Source organism: Lycorma delicatula, chromosome 10 (assembly GCF_047948215.1).
Source record: "Lycorma delicatula isolate Av1 chromosome 10, ASM4794821v1, whole genome shotgun sequence".
NCBI lineage: Eukaryota > Metazoa > Arthropoda > Insecta > Hemiptera > Fulgoridae > Lycorma > Lycorma delicatula.
In genome coordinates this window covers 54,247,777-54,273,206 of record NC_134464.1, presented here as the reverse complement: position 1 = coordinate 54,273,206, position 25,430 = coordinate 54,247,777, and the positions used below count along the sequence as shown (strand labels likewise).

Sequence of the window (25,430 nt, the reverse complement as noted above, 5' to 3'; positions counted from 1 at the left end):
TAATAATTTGCTGCTGACTCCTTTAGAAAATTTCTGACCAGCCATACAAATCTCACTATACCTAAGAAACTCAGCAAAGGCGAGTGTAAAAGACAAAAAAAAACATTTTTCATGGTCTTTAATCATCTAAGTCATAAGTTTTGTCAGAAAGAATAAGTTCATTAAATTATCTCAATAACAATAAAAGATATCAGAAGAAAGTTATGACGTTATTGAAATTATTAGTTATTTTAAATTTTTGTTTTTATAACATGTGACCATATGATATATTTATTAGTAGTGCTTGACTACTTGTGAGCTGTTTGAACCAACATTCATAGTTCGTTTATTTCCAAGCTGTGTGCTACATCAGATCACATTACAGTGCATGTCACTTGAAACCCCTGGTCTCCGAGGATAGTTTATGCTGTTCTTATTATAAAATTCACTCTTTCAAAAATTGGAATTTTTGATGAAGTAACACAAAAACAAATAAAATTTCCTATTAATTCTTAAGCATCATTAATACTTACATTTTTATTCATTATGCATTAATCTTTTTGCATAATAAATCTAACATAATAAACAGTAGTCATTTAAGGTTTTACAATATTAATTTTCGATTACATAGAAATAATCATCATCATTCTCTTACGAAATGAAGTTATGAATATGGCATTTAAATCATTAAGAAACCTACAACAAACCATATCTATCCAATCATGTGACACAACCTTTCACTCCTTTTATATTAAAAATATTCATAAGAGGTAATAGATATGCATGTATGTTATACACATTAATAATACATAAATATATATATTATATGCAGGTATTGATACACAAATATTACACAACATTTTACCAGTTAAAATGAATTGTTTTTATAAGCTACGTAACTGAAAATAGTTAAGATATTAATTTAGTAAAGAAAATAAATTTTCAGTTAATTTCTTTTATGGTTTCTAATTTATTGACATACTCTATGAATGATGTTATCTTTAAATGAACATTCTTGCTGATTTGTTATAACTTAAAACATTTCATAACATAAAACAAGGTGAATTCAGAAAATGGAATCACTTAAAACAATACTAAAAAAAAAAAAGTAACTATTTGAGGAAAATAATTTATAAATTCTTTTTACTAAGGTTTTTGCTGTTAACTGAACTTTCTTGCTGTAAACACCTCTCAACAGATCATTTAAATAAGGTATGTTGACTTCAGATTCAATTTAGAATATGCAATATATTCAATACTAATTAGAGATGTGTCAAGTTTTGTAATGTTGTGTCACGTCATTTTGTTTTGTGTTCTCTTTTTAGCCCTCCTGCTTATAAGGTAAAATTAAAAATGTTTAAACTCTTTTAAACAGAACATAATCAAATTTAATATGATTAAAGAGCATCAGAATTTGTCAGTCTCTTTTGTACCATTATATAATATAATTACACATATAATCAATATATTATTTGAAACCATAAATACAAAATAAAAGATTTATTAAAAGTTACATTACTTACTGTTGGATTTTATATGGATTATGATTCGCCCAGTAGTTTTTTTTAAAGAGAAAAAGTAAAACTCTGCTTCTGCCTTTGCTGATCGAAACAAGAGGTCCCATGGATCCTAATTTATTGAAGGTTAAACACTCCTTTTTTATAAATTACATTCAGATTATGTTGGATTGTGGTATGTTAGGACCTGGTAAGGTAAATCAGTCTAATGTATTAAAGTCAGTCTAAATGTATTAGGAGGATTGGCAGTAAGCTGTGGTTTAACTTTAATTTTCAAATTGCTAAAATGAAGATTAAGTCTGAGCTTAATTTTGAAGGTTTGGAGGGCAAATTCTTTTAATGATGACTAAAAATAAAATAAAATAAAAAAAGTATTAAAAAAACACTGTAAATGGTTATTAAATTCTGTAACAGAACTATTTTGATAATACTAAATATGCTTTAAGATGATGTGAAAACCCTATTGAAATCTGGGTTAAATTTATCCACCACGTCAACAAATATAGATAGAAGGGAGTTCTTCAACATGTCCATATTTTCTACAGGACTGGAAAAAATTTTCCTGTATTATTTTGCCTGCTAGTTACTACTAATGGTCATTGTTTTGGTATCTTTGATACCCTTTTTGGGGTAATATTACTTTTAACAAGATTATTTTGAATATGTAAGAAAGTAACCCCATTACTAAGATGATTGGATTTAATTACTAATGAGTGTTTCATCAAATTGTTTAATAATTCCTGGGATAAAATTTATGGTAAGGTTATTTAATCAAATCAAGCTTTTCAGATTATGTAGTTAAATTTAGAGTTAAGTTAAAAAAAAAAGTGTAGTTAAAAAAGGTGGAGGTAGTTTCACAATTTTTAATCTTTGTATAAAAGTATAGAAAATTAAGAGTTTAGCATGATAAAAGTACTTAATAAGAATAAATTCTAAAGTTACAAGTGGACCGGATGTAGGAGATATACAACATTATTTACAAACAGTTACTGCCTCATATCTTGAAGATCTGTATCAATAAAATTGAAGTTTGACCATATATAATCCCACTTTTGGCTATTTTCACCCCATTGGGCAAGGAGGCATCACAGTATCAATATTTTTTTTTAGCATTGTACAACATTGCACTAACTTATTGAGTGAACTTTTAAGCTCCAAAAAAAAGGGATGAATGGGACCATAGTCAAAATATCAATTTGTTATTGAAAATTCAACTATATCTTATTAATGTAGACATGAATGAGATCTTTTTAGAAAAAAAAAGTCCAATGGGGATTCATAAGTTTTGAAAATTAATTTTTATTATTTCTGATACTTCATGAGTTTTTCAAGTTGCAGCTGTTATTAAAAAATATATCATGAGGTAACCATTAAGCAAGAGGGTCACACCACTTGTGACCCTCTTGCTTAATCCCACTGACTCTACTACTGACTTACTGACTTACTACTAAGAGAGTCAGTGGGACTCTCTTAGTAGTACATTTTTTTACTAAAAATTAAGGTTTAGTAAAACTTTTTGCAAATGAATTGTAAACATTGCATATAAGTCATTAATATTTTAAAATCTTGACGTAACTGAAATAGTAATCTGCCAAGGGCAAAGCTGGGAAAGTTATCTGTCCTTTTCTGGCTTTTTTAAAAATAACTCCAATGTTTTCTTTTGTTATCAATCACAATATACCCATAACATTTTTAAAATTTTGTTCAAATGTTTTTGTTATAGTAATGAAAAATGAGTTTTTAGTCTAATTTAAAGACTGTTTGTTTTTTCTTCATTAAACCATGTGAATTACATTGGTCAAACTATTTTGAACAGTATATTAATATTTAAACTACTAATTACACGGTCAACAATGATTTATCAAGTATCATTATTCTATATATTATTTATTTATTGCAGTTTTTAAGTTGCTAAATAAACTACGAGGTGTGGCTATTAAATAACCAGACTAATGCTGTAAAATATTTTATTTTAAATTTATACATAATCAGTTATTATCCCCTTCAGTATACACAGTGTGTCTGAAAAGTTACTGAACTAAATTAAGTAAAAATACAGACTTAAAGATTTACTCACATCAGTCCTCTACACAGAACCCTTCTCTAGTTTTACATTCATTGCAGCGCCGGTAGAGCCTGTCTCTAGAGAAATCACTTTAAATGCTCAGTGCAAGCCCTTTGGATGGCCAGAATGTTGTTGAAAAAGCGGCCTTTCATCTTCAACTTGAGTTTCAGGAACAGAAAATAGTCTGCTGGAGCCATGTCGACTGAATATGGCGGGTGGGATAAGACGGTGATTTGATTTGAGGCGTAATAATGTCTTAAAACTGTTGTCATGTGTGGTGGGACATTCATGCAAGAGAGTCCAACTGCCCGGATCCCGGTACTAGGGCCAGATTCGCCGAATGCGACGCATCAGGCGTTTCATTACTCCGAAATATAATTTAGAATTCACGGTTTGACCAGTTGGGGCAAATTCATGATGAAATAGGCCCTTTGAGTCAAAGATGCAATCAACATTGTTTTCTCTCTTGATTTTTGCTGCCTAACTTTCACCGGTATTTGTGTTCCAGGACTCAACCAAGCAGCGGATTGACGCTTTTGCTACAGCCCAAAGGGTAAAATGAGATTGTTCAAGCAGGAGCGCGCGAACTTTCGCAACGTTTTCGTCATCCCCAGTTTTACAATCTTGCTGTCTAAGAACTGTTACAACGGTTTTGCGCCCTTACCGTTAATACGATTCATACCCTTTTCATGGAGATTCAGAGGATTTGTTCGAGCACCCACCTCATCGCGGCGAAAAGAGGGGCAACGACTACTGGTCGCAAGTTCCTGTTACGAGCAAAGGGGCCTTTACCGTTAGTCCTGCTCGCGCTCTTTTAGAGCGAGAGCCTTAATCTGTAACTGTGTGTTGATCTTTGATTTCACACATTTGATCCAGTAACGGCAAACAGATGCAAAGAGTGACACGAGATCTCCAGCTGCTCGTGGCTCGCTGCGGGTAGTCATCATGCTTGTGGTCTTGTGCCCAATATTGTTAGGGGTTCATTTAATTTTCTAGTTCTAGTGTTCTAATTAGAATCTATAATAGGTTGCTCTTCGCTGGCCATTTTCCGGTAGCTAGGAACGGAGGGGTGGTGTAGCGACCGGACACGCTACGAGGTGGGATCTTCTCCCCTCGGGGGGGAATCGAGATGGCCATTTTCCGGTGTGTTAGAAGCGTGGATACTTGTTGTTCAAAGGTGGCGACAAAGATCCTACTGTTAGTTCTTCTTACCGTCCACTAACGCTCTTGCCAAGGTTTTTGAGAAGGTCCTATATTTGCTTATTAATGTTAGATTGGCCACTGGTCATTTGCTTTTGGACAACCAGTATGGTTTCCGACCGGGCAAGAGCACTGAGGATGCCATACTAAAGGTGATAGATATAGCTTCCTCTAGTCCATGTAAATATGTATTAAGAGGTTTTTCTGGACATATCCGGGGTATTTAACAACTTATGGTGGCCCTCTGCCCTGTTTCAGATGAAGAGTACGTGACACGAAATGAACTAGAAGTCCTCTCAAGTTATTTCAGCCTTCGGTCCGTTTCCCTGCGTGACGGCGGCTCGGAGGTTCGTAAGACCTTAACTAAATGATGCCCTCAGGGCAGTGTTCTGAGTCCCGTTGTTTGGATCATAGAATTCAATTCGATGTTGCGTTTAAGGTTGCCATGGGTTGTCGTGTCGTCGCTTATACTGACTGAAGGGGATTCTCATAACGAGGTAGAGTTCCGAGTTGCTCGTGTTTGTGAGACACTCCGACTGTAGAGTCTCCAATATACGATGATTTTCAGTCCAGAGAAACCCACAATGATGTTGCTGAAGGCCCGATTGGCTGCTACCCGACGAATCCGGGTCCGGATAGCTGGTCTCCCCATTCGGTACGTTACGACTCAAAAATATCTGGGTGTTACCCTTGATGAGAATTTCGGTTCAAGGAACATCTACAGTAAGTAGCAAAAAAAGTCCGCTGGTGATTTTTATGGAATCCGTAGTCATTCATCCCGATTGAGGGTTGAATTACCGTACTATGTGTATCCTTTACAAAGGTGTCACCGAAGCTATTGTGCTGTATGTTGCGCCTGTCTGAACTTACCGCATGGCTTTTAGATAATGCGCGGACATTTTGCTACGGGCCCAGCAACTTTTCTTGCTAGTTGTTATAGGCGGTTATAGAACAGTCTAGCGGGAAACAGTCTGTGTTATAGCCGAAGTCAAACCAATAGATATCTTGGCTAATGAGCGTAATGTATTTTCCTATGTCTGATTTAGGTGCGATTGGATGGGTCCCTCCCAATCGGTATGTTACACAGTTTTTCTCCAGGCATGGTGCCTTTCGGGCGAGTTCAGCTAGGTTTCGTTTGGTGGATTCGTGTCAATGCCCGGATTGTGGGACTGATGATACAGCGGACTACGTCCTCTACGTCTGCCCCCAGTACGAGGTCGCACGTTCACAAGCTGTTAGGTAACTTGAGAGAATACATTCCTTTCTGGATCTCCGTATTAACTGGATGATCCGCGAGGAGTGGTCTATAGTGACTGGTTTTCTTCACGCACTTACGGTGTGTAGGTCTGCAGAGGGAGTTTAATCGAGGTACTCGATCGTGGTAGGATCCCGGGTAGCTAGGGTTCCGGCTAAGGCATTGGATTGGTTGGAGGTAGGCGCATTGTCATCATGTCGCGGTTATAATGGTATTGTTTGATTCTATTTGGGGCTTCCGCTGGTGGGGTGACCGCGCTTCCGGGGTATGTTAACCCGTGCGACCGGGGGTGTGGCTTCCCTCTGCCGGTGGCAGTCCTGATCGTGGTGCGGGGTTTGTCTCCAGTTCCTGCGTGGACCGGAATGAGGTGGGGTTCCGCTTGTTAGGTGACCTAAATTGGTCTACTTATATGGGTGTAAATGTGAATTTCTATGTTACGCAAGACATAATTTTGATTGGTATGAGTGTAGCACTGATTTAACTTTAAACTCGTTCGTTTTCTGAGGGATTCATAGTCACGAACGGTGTTGTCAAATCTGTACTAGACGCGGGGTTTGCGCTTCCGGTTAGTTAGTTTGAGGGAATCATGTTAGGTTGGATGTGAAGATGTCCGTTTGAGGCCTAAGTGAAGGCGAAATTTTATATATATTTACTGATGCAAATCTCTGCCGAGGCATTTACATCGGTGACATCCTGACAGAGGCCTGGCTGATGAGTGCGAGATTTAATCGGTTAGAGGGTCTAAAGACGACCTCCGGGAAACCAATCCGGTAACCAATTTTTTCAATATTTTTATCCGTTTTTGACGTGGAAGGGCGAACATCATCTTCAACGTCTTCTCTGCCATCTTGGAAACGCTTAAATCATTAAAAAATCCTAGCGCGTGATAAAAATTTATTATCTTGTACTTTTTTTTAATAAAAGATAGGTTTCAGTGGTGGTTTTTACAAGTTTCATATAAAATTTCACGACAATTCTTTGCTCTCATAAAGCACAACATTTTTTCGGCAAAACAAAAAACAAACGTTATCCAAACGAAGGCCACAGTCAGACTAAGTCTACAGAAACTGGAGCGGCAACAATAGAAAGGCTACACAGCTGTCGATCGTACGAATTAGGCGCATGCTCACTCAGTTGTTCTGTAGCAGCATTTCGAAATGAGGGCAAATAACTACACCTCATAATATAAATGCTAAAATTCATTTTAATATCTAAATAAAATATAACAATATAACATGAGTTCATGTTGTTTGGACACATTAAAAGAAAATGTTGAATACAAAATTTAAAAAATTAATATTATATAAAAATTATCAAAAACTTATCAATATAGTAACATTGATTCAGTAAATAATATTTTATTTCTAAATGATTTAGTAATGTATTTATTAAAATGGAAGTATAGTCCTTTCTCATCTAATGAAATATTGTGCAGTGTTACATAACAAAAATCTGACTCCTATTTACATTTAAAAAGCCTAACCGATTCCTATCTCTTAAATACAATAAATAATAGTTTTAGTTTGAACTAGAAGGAATCATTCCTGATTTTTTATTCTGAGATTTATTACAGACAATCAATGCAATTTTCTTAAATGCCATGACTTACTACATTGAACTGAATTTATTTCCTGATGTTTTGCATTTTACAAGTAAATGTTGGCTAAACATGTAGTTTATTGTAATTTTCATTTGAAACTATCAATGCACAATTCGTTTGATTATAATATATTTTTTCTTCTGTAATTAATTTTGGAAATTCCCTTATCTTTATGATTCTTTCTTGGAATGTTAATATTATTATCATCATTATATACTTTTTTTTTGTAATATAAGCTTTATACTTTTACTTTATTTTTAACTATATATGCTTTATACTTTTACTTTATTTTTAACTATATATGATTTGAATTTTTCAAGATTTTATGTTAAGTAAGTAAGCTTTAGAATTATGTGGTGCATTCTGTTCTTTCAGCATTAGGTTGGTTGCTCTGTGGGCTTGTTGGTCTTTATTGCTCAGTAATAAACCAAGACATTAGTTGTCAGTTTGTGATTGAACGTGTTTAGTTTCGTTTATCAGAATTAATAGTTGCAAGAAACACAATGGTTCTTTCAGTAGAGGAACGCATTTTTCTCGTTGAACACATCTTTTGTGAAGGTGAGATAATTATACTGATTTAGTGAAGCATAAGCTTTCTGAAAAGTTTCCAGGCAACAGGCTCTGTTGAAGATGCTGATTGAAGTGGAAGATTATCTAAATTAAATGAACAGAAGCTGCTTGATAAATCAGATACTATGGCTGAAAGTTCATCAAAGTCAATGCGTAAGTTAGCACAGCAGAAAGATCAAACTTGCTACCAAACATAAAGCTGTAAGAAAAGAATTAAAATTTTCCCCTAAAAAAGTAATGTGTTCAAGAACTGAAACCTACAGGTTATGCCAAAAGACTTAAATTATTGTCAATGGTTTAAACATTTTACTGACTAAAATTCTGTAGGTATCCCAGACATTACATTTTTTACAGATGATGCGTGGTGTCATTTGGGAGGGTATATTAATTCACAAAATACATGACTATGGTCGACAACTAACCAGTATGAATTACATATAGCAAAAATGGGAGTTTGGGTTGGTGCGAGTAGAATGCGCACTGTGGCTCCAATCTTTCTTGATAACTCAGTTAATAGTGATCGTTATTGTGATGTTTTAACAAAATTAGTCAGTTGTTTCATTAGTCAGTTAAGAGAAGTGGAAATCAATCATGGTTGGTTCCAACAAGATGGCATCACATCTAATAGGTCAATGACTTTTTACAAAACATCTTTGGTGAACCAATAATTTAGAGGGATTGTGACGGCAGCAAAACAAGCAGCTGCAACAGACCATGCAGGATTGATGAACTAAAAACTGCAACAACAGGCATACATATGGGACACTCCAGTACAAAAGTTGGTTAAAGTGTTTGAAAATAAACTTAAATGTGTGGCCTGTTGTATTGATGTTGGAGGAGGTCATTTTCAGCACCTTTTATAGACTATTCAGTTATTGTAATATTCATTTCTATAAATAATGAAATAAAAATACAAAGTAATAATTAAGAAAGTTTCATCATTACACTTCCATAATACTAGTGCACAGAAACTTTCTGTAAACACAAAAACACACTGTATTATAATAAATAAAAAAAATTTCATTAGTGCTAGAATTAACTGAACAACACATTATTGCATATTTAAATGTTAAAAAACACTCAAGAGAAACACTGATTCTGGTTTTTCAGAGAAATTATCTCTATTCAATAACAAAATTCATAGACTTAATATAAGAAGCCTTAAAAGGAGTTTAGAAATCTTGCGAAGTTATGTGGGACTTGGGTTAAGTATTTAAGAACCAGTAAAATTATATTTACAAAATAATAATGTTCATACAGATTTTCAGCAGGAAAATCAATAAATAATTAGAGTAATTACAGAAAATAACATTTATTTATAAACATATTTAAATATTAACTAAGATATTTTAATTTATAGTAATAACTACATTACTTTTTTGAAATAAAATTATAAATATACTAATAACTTTTAAAAACTAAAAAAAAAACTTTTGCTTTTAATAATTAACTTACATCACACTAATTTACAAATTAAATTTATAATAACAGCATTAATCATAAATGAAAAGTTCTAAATGTTACAAAATAGCCTTTTGACAATTATTCACTATACAAAATTATAATGTTAAGACACATTATTATGATTATGGCAAAATTATTTTACTGAAAATTAATCTTTTTATTTCTCTGTCCTGTTAAATTATATTAAAATAAAAGACTGAGAATCCTGCAAAAGCACTTTCGTGATAAAATTAAGGTAATGTAGGATCCTGCAGTCTTGACTGAAATAATTTAATTACAGTAACTAAATTATTTCAATTGTAATGACTGAGGATGGAGGATCCTGTGAAAGTACTTTCATGGGTAAAATTAAGGTAAGATATGTCTCATCTCAATATTCTGAAATAGGTTGCTTTTATTTTAATATAATTCAAGTTATAATGGTAAAATTACAAGATCACCCAAAATTTTATTTTAGTTTAACTAAGAAAACACACACTGCATCTATATCTATCAGAATGATCTATAAATATTATAACAAGGTTATTTTGATTATTGATCACTTGAAGTTTTAATTCTAATTTCTGTTAATCAGAGCAGATTAATAAACGAGGTAGATTATACTGAATGTAATTTTAAAGAGTAGTTATAACAAGGTCATTCGCTCTTCTGTGTAAATGGTAACAACTTGTAAATCAAATGCAAATATTTTAATGGACTATTGTAAGACAATGAAACAAAAATAAAAAAAATGGGTAAAATATAATCCAGAAGGATAAGTTATAAAAAACTTTAAAAAAATCTCTACTGTTTACATTTTCAGTAACAGATACATATTCAAAACAATAATATCAATACTTGTATAAAGTAATATAATGGGCGATTCAAAAAGGACTTCACAACTTTTAATATAAAAATTTATTTAGATAACCTATAAATTTGGTTGACGTCTCATTTCATAACAAAACACATCAAGTTTTGATTCGCGTAGTTTATTAGTACCAAATTCGGCCACCAGCACTGTCATTAGTGTTGTTAAAAATTTATATATTTATTGGTGCGGATGTGCATGCTATGTGTTTTGGTTTCACTATTTGCAGTCAGCAACTGCAGTTCAACATAATTTTCCTAGAGTACCGTAAGGAGCCTCCTTGTGGGCATACAATTTACTCTTGGCACCAAACCTTCGTTGAGGCAGGTTGTTCTGTTAAATACTGCAACACCAGACACCCATGTGTCCCTGAAGCTGCTGTGGAACAACTCCGAGGAAGCTTTGCATGTAGTCCAAAGAAATCAGCTCTACATATGTCACATGAGACTGGTGTTCCACAAATGACTGTTTGGTGCATATTACGTAAATAATTGCACTTGAAGTCTTACAAACTAACCGTGGCTCAACACATTACAGATGACGACAAAGTTGTTTGACTACAGTTTTGTGTGGAAATGATGGAAAGAATTGCAGACAATGTAATGTTTAGTGATGAATCAAAGTTTCATATCAATGACAAGGGAACACCCATACCAGCCAAATATGGAGTAGCAAAAAGCCTCAAGAAACTTTCCAGCACATTCGTGATAGTCCAAGGTCAATGTTTTTTGTGCCCTAGGCAAACAGAGACTATATGGTCTGTTCTTTTCCAGGAGGCAACAGCAAATGATATCATTTATCTGTATATGCCTCAAATTTTTCTAATCCCTAAGTTAGACAATGATGACCAAGATGGACGCCACTACTATCAGCAAGATGGGATATCATCTCATTCTGCCTAGAAATCTTGAGATTTTCTTGTTACTTGATTCCCAGGTCAGTACTTCAGTCGTAAAGGTCCAATCAATGGCCATCTCCTCCCCAGATTTGACCCCACTGGATTTTTTCCCACTGGATTGGGTTTATGTACCCATCTTTGCTGCTTATATTGTCGAGCTCAAACTTCAAATTATTGCCACAGCTGCAGAAATAATGCCGACTTGCTAGCTACAATCTGGAATGAAGTAGGCTTCAGGTGGGATGTAAATTGCACTACAAGTAGAAGCCATATCGAACTAAAGTGAATGTTAGGTGAGGAAATTAATGTGTTTTTCTATGAAATGAGCTCAACTGAATCTGTAAGTTATCTCAATAAATTTTTAAATGCTTTTAAAGTTGTGAAGTTCTTTTTGAATCACCCGGTATCTCTTATAATAATAAACTGATACCATTATAAAAGTTATTGAGTGTTATAACAAAATCAATTCAGCAGAGTTTTGATGAAATATAAGCGGAAGATGGTTACATAATATGAAGAAAATAAATCTATTGCATTCAGAGTCTTGGCAGAACTGAAACCAAGAACATGCAGCGATTTAATATCAAACTAGTTTTTAAGCAAGTGAGTATTCTGTCACCAAATTTGTTTATATAATATTGAAATCCAAAACATAAAACATTATAAATGATTTGAAGAACATTAATTATAATTATATGATTTTTGATCATGATGGCATAATTTGGGATGAAGATGTCTATACAGAATGAACCTCCAAAAGATAAATGGAATAAAGTAATGAAGCTTCACGGATTGATGATCAGTACAGAAAATATATACATCTTTAAAATTAATTATACTGAAAATATTTGAAATATGAGTAACTATTTTGTTTTTATAAAGGATGTTTTAAAGGTTTTGTATTTGAAAGGATAGAAAAATGACCAAATAGATATCAAGATGTCAGTCACTTACAATGGGGCAAACAAAATCACAAAAAGCCTAATTTGATAAACATCAATATTGCATACTCATTTTCACAGTGAGACAATAATTGGATTGTACTAAAAGGGAAAATAAAAAATTCAAATAGGATAGATTAATTTCTAAGTACTGTAGTAGGTAAAGCCATGACAGGGAAGGATAAGAACACTGAAATATAAGAACAGTTGAAAAATACAAAAGAAAAAATTAATAAGAAAAGAGAATAATAAAATTAACAAAATCAGATACTTTGGACACAGATGCTTATAATGAAATGACATGCAGACCAAGATGAAGATGACTAATAATTGAGTTCCAGTATTTCTTATTAAGAAACAGAGAGGGCGCAACATAAGCACAATCAGCAATTATGGTAAGATTTGGTTTAAGGGACGAACAACATGCTACCTTATACATAAGTGGATTTTTTTCAGCAGCTACAAAACAAAGACAGGTAACTGTTTACTTTTATTTTAGAGATCTGCTATAATAGCTTAAAAAAGAAAAGGAAAAATATATATACACATGCATAAATATAGGCCAAAAAGAAATTAATATAAAATACTGCATTAAATAATTCTAGGAGAAATTAATTAAAATTATAAATATAGTGAATAGCTTTTATTACCAGAGAAGCATGTCAAGTTCTCATAAGATCCAGTTTCAGAATCTGGTTATTTTACCATTATCAAAATTATCAAGTTTTTAAAACTTTGATTGTAATTGGTTAAGCTTTTTATTAGAGCAATTATTATTACTATTTTTAGTTTCATTTGTATTTCACTTCAGTACGCTACTGATAATAAATTCTAAAGTAGTGTACTTAAAAACAGTAAAGGTGGAGAAAAACTGAAAAAGCATGACCACGAAAATTCTTTAGTGAAACAGAAACTTCTCTAACTGTTAAAAAATATTTTAAATGCTTACTTTTATATGTTTAAAATATTTTATATACATCTTAGTCAGTTACATTAGCTATACTTATTTTATATTTTTACATTTATTTCATTAAAAACAAGAATTAAGTATGATTTCTAAAATAAGAAATCATTTTTATGAACTAGCATTGTTTTAACAGATCAATATTTATTTATGATAAATAATTCTAACAAATTCCCACTAAACTTCAAATATAAGATTAATGTAATATAATATAATAAATAATAATACTTACATAAACTATATTAAAAACACAGATGAACTGACAAGATCAGTATCTAATTACATCCTTTATTATAAACATAACAGTTGAGAATCTGTTAAAAAATTTGTAAATGTATAAAATTATTTCATTTTACAAGACTTCAAATCCAGCTACATGAACTAACTTTATAAATGAGAATATCTTATCTGTATTAAACAATTTACCAAAAGAAAATAAAAGATTATAAACCAGAAAAATTTCTTACACTTACTGTTTACCAATAAGAAACATTAATAAATAATTAAAACCTATAAATTACTTAACAATAACTGCCTTACAAATAACATTTTTAAATTTAAAAAAACATTAATGGTTTTCACATTTTTTAAAAAAGTAATCAGGAAAGTTTTGTAACAATAAAACCAGTCATTAACCGAGTGAAAACAGCCATCAACATGGCTAAAGTAGGTTAATTAAAATAAAATTATTTTTTCCTTCACAACTCTTTTTCCATTCCGTTGTTGGTTCAAATTATTGAACTGCATATAAATCATAACAGAAGTGTTAAAAGCTAAGTTAAGCATAAAAACTGTTCTATTTTAACTGAGAGCCAGAATAGCAAGCAAAATAAAAAATAAAATTACTGGAAATATTCTTTTTAAACACTTATACAATAAATAAAACTTTGTTCTTAAATGTACAAAATATATCTTTTATATAATCTCTTAACAAAGTTATGTATCATTGAAACTGCACTACAGAGGAAAAAAGTTAATTTTGTTTGCAAAACTTTTGGCAATTTCAAAAGATTTTCTTTATAATTCAGAACAATAAAACACAAAAGATCAAGCTTTAATATAGTATAGAAATAAATTGTTCTATACTGTAGTTCAAAAGAAGTAAATTCACAAAGACCTCCTTTTGCAACAATTAAGACTACTATAGGTTTATACAAACTGGAATTGTGAGGCACCATTTTTTATAAAAAAAAAAAAATGTATATGTCAGCAAATTAAATTTAAAAAAATACTATGTTTAAGGAATAAATTTTTCAATATGAAATTTCATACTGAGCTGGTTTTACTATGTATATTTATTACCATACAAACATGTTAGATCTTGATGTTACAATATTACTTGTAAAGAATGGTTTTTCTAGCAGTAAAATAAACATCTGTTTTTAAAACTGTACATGTTGCAGTCTATATAAAAGAATATAAATATAAACTAAAAATTAATTATAACATAATAAGGTGTTAAAAAATTCACAACTTAAAGATAAAATGAATGTGACAAAAATCAAATAGTTTTATATAAACCAATACAAAATATGCACATAAATGTGTTGGAATTAAAAAATATAATCAGCAACAATTTCTGACCTCTAACAACCCAAAATACTTATCTCTTCATCTGAAAAATTAGTCAGAAATGTATTTTTCTTATAACATAGAAGCTTGGCTATTGACAAGTCTGCAAATTAGTTATTGCTCTCTAATGTATCATATCTAAAAGATCAAAGGTGTATAGATAAACATCTTTAGCATCCATAAGCACAGTTACTAGGAATATATTGTATTTTTAACTGCCTCATGAGTGATGTCAAAGTGACTAAGCCATAGTTGATATTACCATCTCAAAACATGGCAGACATGGCTATCAATCAATGAATGTTGTTTTTATAATATTTGGACCGATTAAACATATGGAGCAATAAAAAACTATGTAACTGCTTACATGTCCGAATCAAAGATTAAAAACTGTACAGTGGCATATTACTGAGTAATGAACGCTATTTAAGGTAACAGTGTGTTATCACAATAGAGTGAATATTTCTGCCAGGATCACTGAAAATGCCAGCAGCAACCGCCTACACCTACAAAGTAAACAAATTTCATAAATACATTTATATCATGTCAACAGCCATAGTAGTCAATTGAATAGGTTGTTTTGCTGGATTTGTTTTTTGTGTTAACCATTTATTACGCCTTTCTTGCTCCCACTCCTTACGGTAAGTCATATATAACTGCATTGCAGCTCTAGCATCTTCAACAGAATCGTGTTCACCATCTTGAATTTTTACATTTAAAAATTCATGTGCAAGATTTTTTAATGACAAAGTACCTTTAGCTTCATTACGAAATTTTATAAATGTAGTCGTATCTCTGATATATTTTCGAGGATGATGAAGTATTAATACTTGTAAATCATGTTTTATCGCATGACCGACTAATGTTCTACCTTTTAACAGATTTGCTACCTCTAGCTGAACTTTAACAAAATCTTCACCGCTTTCAAGATGATGAGGTCTAATACCGCTTACAAAAGTCCGATAATCTTTAACTGTTTCAGTCGGTTTAACATATTTATCATAAATACACTCACCAAAAGAATTAACTAATGATACCCTAGCAAGTATACTTATTGATCCGTTTTCACCAACTCCTACCATTTCACAATCCATTGCAATGACATTAGTGGTTTTAGCTTGCTGTCTAGGCCGTTTATAAAACTGAACTGATGAATCAACAAATTTATTTTTGTTTTCATTAAATAAACCACTTTTCATTAAAGGTAACTTAACATTTTTATTACTAGTTTTATTCTCATTTTTAATTGTTCTTTCAGGTGTAGAACCTTCCATTTCTATAAATTTTTTCCAGTTATTACACCCACTACTATTTTTATGACATATACTTCTTAATGAAATATTTCCCTTACTTTTATTCAAATTATCATTGTTAATACTTCTTAATTGCTTTTTTATTTCTTCCTTTTTAATTTGATAGGTATTCTTTTTTGTTAATGTACTATGCTCAACAAATAGGCTTTGTAAATCTGTTTTTAAATTGTCTGAATGATTTCTAAATTTTATTTTCTTTGGCATGTCTTCAGACCTGGAAAAAAATCACATTACATAAAATAGTGGTACAGTTTCTACTAATTGCACAATCTACTAATTCCACTGATCATACTGTTCACAAACTGCTATGTAATTTATTAATTAAGTAATTCAGTAAGATTCATTTTTTTTAATACTTAAACATATGTCAGTAGTGACATATATGTGTGTGTATATATATATATATATATATATAAAAGAAAAATATCTGTTGATCAACATGATGGAATGTGATAGCACTTTTTAAAACCTAAATGAATTCTTTTTAAAATACGAGGTGTAGTCAAAAAGTAATAAGAATTTTTGTTTTTTGTACAGAATTTTATTTATTCATCTACATTAATGTTATCCCAAAACAGTCCCCATTAGATATTATACACTTATGCCAGCGCTTTTTCCAATCCCCGAAACACTTCTAGAACTCGCTCTTTGGAATAGTGTTTAGCTCTTTCAGCTAACCTCATCTATGCTTATAAAACGATGGCCCTTTAAGGTTCTCTTTATTTTTAGGAATAGAAAAGTCACATGGGGCCATGTCTGACGAATATGGTGGCTGGGGTATCATTACAGTGTTGTTTGTGGCTAAAAATTTATGAACAAGGGGGGAATGAAGTGTGAGGAGGCACCTGTGGTGCAAAAACCATGAACTGTTTTATCACAAGTCTGGGTGTTTTTTCAGATTGCTTCATGCACACGGTTTTGAACTTGTAGTTAATACTCCTTATTGATCATTTGACCTTGTGGCAAGAACTCATGTTGCACTATGCCATTACAATCACGGTGAGCATAATCACGGTGAGATTACAATCACACGGTGAGCATAACCTTCACATTTTTGGTGTTGGTGATCCAGAATGCCTCCACTGGATGATTGAAACTTAGTTTCGACATCATATCTGTAAACCCAGTTTCATCACCTGTTATGACACGTTTCAGTAGTTCTGCATCATTGTTGACTTCATTTAATGACTTCTGAGCAACTTCCATTCACCACTGTTTTAATTTGAAATTGAACAATTTTGGAACAAATTTTGCTGTCACATGTTCATATTCAAAATATCCGAAAAAATTTCATGCATGAGCCAATTGATATCCCAACATCATCAGCGACTTCTCTGACTGTGATTCGGTGATCATTCATAATCATTTCTTTAACTTTTTCCACATTTTATTGGTTGTTGATGTGCTGGGGCATCCAGGGCGCTCGTCATATTCAATGTCTTCACGACCTTCTTGGAAACGCTTATACCACTCATAAACCCTTGCTTTACTCATTGCAGACTCACCAGTGGCAATATTTAACATTTTAAAAATATTGATACACTTTATTCCATTCTTATAGCAAAATTTAATACAAATTGCTTGATCCATTATTTATACAAATAAAAAATTGCTGATCGTACCAAAACATGTGTTATCCTTTTGCCAGCTGACAACAGACTAAACATCCATAAGACTAAAAATGTACAGATACTTTTCAGACATGTTTACAAATACAACAATGAAAAAATCCCAAGAATTGGACTAATACAACCTGCAAATTTAAAAAATTCTCTTTACTTTTTGAACATACCTTGTGTATGGAAATTTGTTTTGAGAAGAAATTGTTCTTTGTGTTGTTAAATGTGTGACTCCATCAGAGCAGTTACCTTTGTAACTGTTAATAGTAACACCCGTCTAAATGATACTGTTCTGTTTATAGTAAATTATGTTGAATAATACATTTTATCTTTTGCTCAAGCATAATGTAATTATATTTCCTACTTTTAAAACAAGTGCCACTGGTAAATCTGATGATTGAGGAGTTACACATCTAGTTCCAACCTTCTGAAAGCATAATTTCCTTGTGTTTTGAAAGTTTCATTAACAGTTTTATAGTAATCTTACTAAATAACTTACAAACCCAGCTAAATAGTGAAAATGTCAAAGTGCAGAACTGTATCATTTGCTTTGTATTATCTTTCTAGTATTGAAAGGCATTTATTCTGATACAAAGTTGTTTATTGAGAATGAAGTTCTGGAAATAGTTTAGCCACATGGAAGAGGCGTAACCACAATTTAATTGTAATGCAATAGACAGTGTGACTACCAGTAGAATCTAGTCAATAGAGGGCAAGACTTAGAGAAAGATTGTATGATAATTAATCTAAATTTTTCTTCAGTTTCCTTGGTCTGTAGCCTTTACTTTTACTATAGTCAATTAGTTTGTGTAACATATGAAAGAAAAATATATTCTGATACATTCATAGCTCAGGATTGTTAATCATTCTGTTAATTTTTATAATCATAAAATATTTTTCTACTTTCATTATCATTACTAATTATTCCTAAAATTTCCAAATCACATTCAAAGCACTTTATATTACTTCTGTGGTGTTCTTATACAAGATCCTGATATTAATTTAAATACATTGGATTCTAGTGACAATCTTCAAATATGGTAGCAAATGGAACTGAAATTTTTCAAGATTTATAAGATCTTGAGTGAAGTGAATAAAATGTAACAATGTCATAGTAGAATCTAGGGCGTAATGATAGCTTTAAGTCAAATTGAAGTGAATAAACAAACACTACATCTAGCGGTAGTTACATCTACCCTGACAAGAGTGGTATTCAGAAAAACTGAAGATATAACTATAGTGTGGAATAACTATCTTTCATGATAGTTATTCCCTCCGCCTCCTACCTCACAATGACCCTTCCTCCATGTCAATCTTAGCTCAGTGTGAAGCCTTATCTAATAACAGGAAGAATCTTTTATTGCTCTAGAACTCTCATTTTATATGTTGTAAAGTGAAGATGAAGGGCATCTTAAGAACACGGTGAGAAGATATTTATTCATCAAATTAATCACAGAACACCCAGTGTTGTTGAAAAGTCAAGAGTGTCAAAAGTTATTGATGAAAAAAGAAGGTGTGGGAAGACATATGTAGCATAAATCCCCAAGGTTCTGGAATTGAAATCTCTGTAGCCCAAATATGAAAAAAAATACTACAAAATATGAAGGCCAAAGTAAAAAAGTAAAGGATAGAAAACAGTAAACAAAGATCAAATTTAAAGACTGGGAAACATTTTTATGTTAATATTGGGTGAAACAGAAAATTCAGTTTTCATCAAAGTGGCCCAAAGTATTTCCATTGGGGTACCACAGAGAACCAAAGATAACTAACAGCTTCATGTCTAACAGCAAAGATGAATGCAGCAATTCTCTGACTTCTCAATTAATAAGTTTATGTCTTCTCAAGTTGTATAACAGCCGAAAACCACATCTGTAAAGTGTTATGTCAAACCCATTATGAAGAAGATGGTGTCCTATGACAATGAAGGACTTAACTCCTAAATTGCAAAAGCTAGTCTTGTTGTAAAAATTGAACTGCAGAAAATCCGGTTAAAGAGAAAAAAGAATCAGTGAAACTAAGTAAAAATTACACTGACAATGAAACAGAGACAGACATAAACTCAGATGTTTATTTTTATGAAATTTTAAAATAAATTATAACTGTATGTATATCCTTTTCCCTTTCCCTTCAAAATATAAAATAAAGAAATAAATGATAAAAAAATAAAAATATAGGTCAGTACAATCTGCAAGGTCTGACTGTGCACACAGTTACTAGTTAAAGCCCATCAGGGCTAGGAATGGGGGGTGACCAGAATCGTCACAAGGCCTGTTAGTCATAAGCACAGGCCTCGTCTACAGTCAGAAGTCTAGTGCGATGTAACACTGACAGGCCAACCACTAAAATAGCTGGTTATTGCGGATATCAGAACATAATTTTAATTTTTTATATTTTTATTATTCTCATAATTTTGTATAAACTGGTAATGATTTTTTCTAAACTGTACTGTAATTCAAGATGTATAATATGTATTCTAAAAAATAAATTTAGATTCATCATGCAAAAAGTAACATTACAAATTATAAAATACTAAATTCTTTTTGTCGCATAGATTTTATGTATCTCTTCAATTCTACAGCCACTAAGGATAATATTTATTAGCTTACTAGGGTACTTTATTTACACCTGACTACCTGATAATGCTAGCCTGTGGTGAGCGCTAGTACAAGTCTTGGCCTTTCATTCTCTGATCCGTGGTTCAAATCCAGGCAACGCATGGCATTTTTACACGCTACAAAATTGGCATTTCACTTCATCCTCTGAAAAGCGATACCTAATGCTGGCCACGGAGACTAAAAAAAACCCTACCTGATGAAGGAATGTAAGAAGCACAAATTCCTAATGCTTCAAACTACTTTTAAATTAACAAAAGGAAATACACAATCAAAATTAAGTTTACTTACCTAAATTAGGCAGTCTGAAGTTAAGTAAAATGTTAAAAATTATATAACTGAAAGCGAATATTTCGTAAAGGAGAGAAAGAATTTTAAATGATGTACAACCTAACCTTATATAAACCTTAAAGCGCCTTTCTCTACACTTACAAGAAAATAATCTGATGATCTAAACCAGAATTTAAAAAAAAGCACAGAAAAACACCTCAGTAATCTTTATTCATCGAATAAATTTACACGCATACTAACAACGTAACCTTAAGGCAATGCTTTTCAACAAGCATAACCTTAAATTTCATCCACGATCTACTGATCGCAGTAAATTACTATAGCCAAATTGCTTATAATTTTTAATGTTAGGTGGAAAAACAAAATTTTCACTGAAATATATATTTTATATTATTCAAAACAACGAATACAAAGCAAAACTACCTATATTCTTTACCTTCTTATAAAATCACAAGAAAACATAATTTCACTAAAAATCAGTGTAAAATATCATGATGGCACAAATATATCGTTCTAGTTGCATAACGTAAATTTAAATGTTAATTCAATGAAACCTACTTTATATGCAGGGGTCTAAGTAACATTTTTTATTAATTTATTTTAGTATTATTACTAGGAGTATAAAAGCTTCCAAACAATTCAAAAGATTATAAAAATTAAAAAATAAGGTTTTAACAAAAAATACTGAAGATATTTTTATTTAACAATTTAAAAAATTCACAATATAAACTCGTTTCCTATTGAACTTGGGTAGCATTATATTTTAGAAATATGAGACAAAACTTGAATGATTAGATGTTATTTTATGTATTTTCAGTTTTTTTAACTAGTTTTTTATACGTAATAGGTTAAACAAAATAGAGATGCTTAATTTTATATTATATGGTACAATAACAAATCTATATCCCACAAGAAAACATATTGAATGATAATTTACTATAAGTAATAAGCTATGTTTTATTTATTACGATTGGCGATGAAATTAAGATGATTAAGTAATCATCTGTGCTACCTAGCAACACTTGTAAACAATGTTTTAGTAAAGATGGCATGAAGTTCTTGTAAATTTCAGTTCGGATTAAAAATTTAGTTGAGTATTTTTAATATGTTTCGATCTAAATCTTTACTTTGTTTAAGAAAAGCTGCAGTTGTAGGTACAAAGTTTGTTGAGAAATCAAGCAACACTTCTTGGACTAAAATATTTAATACAGAGAATAAATATTTGTTTGGCGATTTACTTGAAAGTCAGGGGAATCGCAAGAAACGTCTCACATTACAAAAGGTAACTAGTGAAAATTTTGTTTCTTCTCATTTAGGTAGCAGAATTCTTGTGAAAAATTACCGGGAAATTAATTATTTGAACGCTAGTTCGTGCCATGCCAGTAGTATGGATTCGCCGATGAACAATGTTATTAAATGTTCATGTGAAGTAGATAATGTCGGTAAAAAATATACGTCCAGTCTCTTAAGAACCTGTAGTTATGAGTCTTTGGCTTGGTACCGCGTTGAATCGAGTGATGAATTTAGTGCTCATGCCAAGGAGGTTAGGTTATGTAAGAACAGAACTGGCGTAGATCATAATGTTTCATATCTCGATTTTGTAAAAGGTGATAATAGTAGGTTAAGTGATAATAGATGCAATCAACATAAAAAATCAAAATTAAACTCCTGTAAGTCAGTAATTTTTTCGGATTTTTTTTTATGTTGCACAAAAAGGCCACAGTCTACAAGGTTATTCCATACTAGCGGTGCTTTGTTAAAAAAGGATTCTCATAGCTGTAGTAATCCCATTAGTAATGACAATAACATCCAATCAGACACAATTGATAAATCACCTAACAAAAATATTAAAAAAGACTGCAGTAAATTGGAAGAGTGCTTATTTAATGATGATCAAAATCCTAACAGTGATAGAACATTTAATCATCTTCCAGGAAATATTGATAGATTCAATAATAATAAAGCTAAACATACCCAAAGTTTTGAAAAAAGTGAGTTTTTAGATAAATGCTCTTGCTGTGGTAACAATTGCTCTTGCTGTGATAAAAATTGCTCTTGCTATGATGCTTATGTTAACCTTTATGATTGTAATTGGGAACAGATGAAAGATGAATTTGAATGCTTGATTCATTGTAAAAATAAACCTTTTAATTTAAAAAATAATATGAACATTGTAAAAAATTATTCACAAGACTCTTCTTATTGTAATCAAAATAAAAATATGGGTGGAAAAAATTTTATTGATGAAAAGTTCATTATTAAAAATATTTATGATAAAAATAAACTAGACAAAGATGATATTGTTGGCACTTTGATAACCAATACTTTAAAAAATCAAACTTCATTGCCATTAAGTGTTGGTATTCAGAAGAAATACTGTAAACTTCTAACCAATATTAAATCAAAAAATAAAAGAAAAGTTAATGGAAAGAATAAAAACTTTTTGTTTATTATTTTATTCTTCCAAAAATTACAAAAAAATGATTGGGCCAAGTTGAATTATTACAAAAAAAAAATTCTCTTAGTAAAAAGTATTTCAAAAAGAAATAAAGGTGTAAAAATTGATAATGTACAATTCATTACTGATCCTAAAATGAAAAATTTTTATAAAAATTCTAAAGAAAATTTTAATGATTGTAAAAATGTTGAAATTTTAAAAAAATCTCGGGTTAACAGAAGAACATTAGATAAGTTTGACAAAATGGTTTTTGACAATACAGCCAACGAGATTAATAAAACTTCCCAGTTTATTAGTTACAATAAAAACTCAAATAATTGTGGCACCAAGATTGAAAGGGAAGATAAAATTAAAAAAGAAGCTTATTTTGTTATTAATACAGAAGATAGCATTAAAACAATAAATAATTTTGAAAATTCTGATGAAACTTTATTTTTTAAAGATAAGATTAATAATAATCATAATCATAATAATTCACATAAAAGAAAACCTTTTAAGTTTAAACATGATATTTTGAATAATGTTCCTAAAAAACTTATTAATAGTATTACAGCTTTTAAAGATAATTCAAATCATAATAATTTACAAATCTCAGAATGTAGAGATAAACATTATTTATTGCATTCAAGCAAAATCATTCCTTTAAATGTAGGTAATGTTAATGAGAAATTACATGTAGGAGTGACATTAATTAAAAAACCGAAGTCATCTAAAAGAAACAAATATCCTTTTGTAGACTGTAATAATTATAGTTATAGGATGTTAGGTAATAAAAAAGACGTGACTTATTATAAGAAAATTGGGCTTGAAAAAGATAAACCTTTTATTAAAATTCAAAGAAATTTTAATTCTTATAATTATTTCAAGCCTGGAAATATAGACGTTAAAAGATATAAAAAAAATAAACAGAAATCCATTCATCCATTCAATCATGATGAAAAAAATTTAAGTGGAGTTACTAAGAGATCTTTTATTCCTGGTGATAGAAAACCAAATGAAGTTATCGAGAGACTCACATGTGAACGTAATGCTTTCTTAACTAGATATAACAAAATTGATTGGCAATATAATGACAATGGTTTGATACTTTGTGATGATGTAATTAACAATAAAATGCCTGAAAATATTAGTGTATATTCATTTAATGATACTGGTGATAAAAAAGAAATTAATGACCAGGGTAGTATTTTTAATAAATTTGGTAACTGTCATAACAAATTTCCTTTTAAGAAACTGTTATTGCCTGTAAATAGTAGTGCATTAAAAAACAGTAGTGATCTGAAATATTTGTTAAAGCCCAAAGAATCTATTATAAAACCTAATAAACAAGTGAAGAGTAATAAAACATATTTAAATAATTTTCTGAAAAATTGTGGTTTTAAAAAGAAAAACCATCATTCACAAATAATTATTCAAAGAAAATGTTTTAATAAATGTACTGCAAAACACCATTCTAATATTAATAAAAAAGATATATTTATTGCTTTTAATTCAGTTTTCCACAAACCAGAAAAAAGCATTTCTGCAAGACAGTTAAATACAAATAAAACTAAATCATTTAACCCTGTGAAAAGAGATATATCCAAGAAAAATAAACGTAGAGTAGGTAAAAATAATTCATACAACAGTTTTGTTATTGAAAAGAGTTTGTCACCTCCTTTTGTTAGCTATCAGAATTATAGACAAAAAAAACATTTATCTTTAGATATAAAAAAAATTAACAGATACCCCTACTCAAATCACATTTTAAAAAATAAAGAAATCAAGGTATTTAACAACAATGTAAGTCATCTAGCATTTAGAAGGGCTGATTCACTACCAGTTGTGAGTACTTCAGATTATAGAAATCATTTAAAAAGTATTAAAAATAATAAATTACCTTTTATACAGAAAATCAATATTAATCCTAAACATTTTATGTTATCTAAGGATGGAAGTGATTCTTCCAATTTTCTAGCTCCAACTTCTGTAAAACTTTATTCCACAAATGAAAAGTTAAATTTTATCTACTCCCTTAAAGATGCTTATAATTTGTGTGCTATGAATAATGTTGATATTAAAACCAGCAGCATGAGTAAAACTGGCTTAAGATCCTGTAATAAAAGTAGGGATTTGAAAAGTGATAATTCTGTTACATTTATTAAAAAACCCAGTAATTATCTTGATATATCAAATACTAATGTTTTACCACGTAGTTCTTCTTGTATGAGTGAACAATTTATAAAAAACAAAACATCAACTCTATTCAGCAAACATTTCCCT

General features: G+C 30.9%; 2 protein-coding genes across 4 annotated transcripts in view; one reads left to right on the top strand and one right to left on the bottom strand.

The window, feature by feature from the left end:
• Positions 1–9,482: 9,482 nt before the first annotated feature.
• Positions 9,483–21,247, bottom strand: LOC142330813 (uncharacterized). 3 transcript variants are annotated; one of them, XM_075376242.1, is made up of 2 exons: positions 21,147–21,247; positions 9,483–16,402 (listed from the first exon to the last, which is right to left on the bottom strand). In XM_075376242.1, exons 1-2 carry the CDS (start codon positions 21,170–21,172, stop codon positions 15,412–15,414), a joined length of 1,017 nt encoding a protein of 338 aa, XP_075232357.1. In that variant the 5' UTR covers positions 21,173–21,247; the 3' UTR covers positions 9,483–15,411. The 3 variants fall into 3 exon arrangements, with proteins under 3 accessions (XP_075232357.1, XP_075232359.1, XP_075232358.1); XM_075376244.1 differs by having other exon boundaries at positions 21,134–21,178; XM_075376243.1 differs by lacking the exon at positions 21,147–21,247 and adding an exon at positions 20,711–21,127.
• Positions 21,248–21,730: 483 nt separating this feature from the next.
• LOC142331361 (mitochondrial genome maintenance exonuclease 1-like) overlaps positions 21,731–25,430 on the top strand; it is a 35,178-nt gene continuing 31,478 nt past the window's right edge. The window contains exon 1 of the mRNA XM_075377210.1: positions 21,731–21,992. Coding sequence (XP_075233325.1) covers positions 21,816–21,992 — 177 coding nt within the window. The 5' untranslated portion in view covers positions 21,731–21,815. The remainder of the gene's footprint in view (positions 21,993–25,430) is intronic.

Bases quoted from the DNA above. Each gene is read 5' to 3' on its own strand.
- LOC142330813 (XM_075376242.1), bottom strand. From the start codon at position 21,172: ATGTTTTCTTGTGATTTTATAAGAAG. The intron at 16,403-21,146 runs GTAAAGAATATA...ATTTTTTTCCAG, and splicing joins TCTTGTGATTTTATAAGAAG to GTCTGAAGACATGCCAAAGA.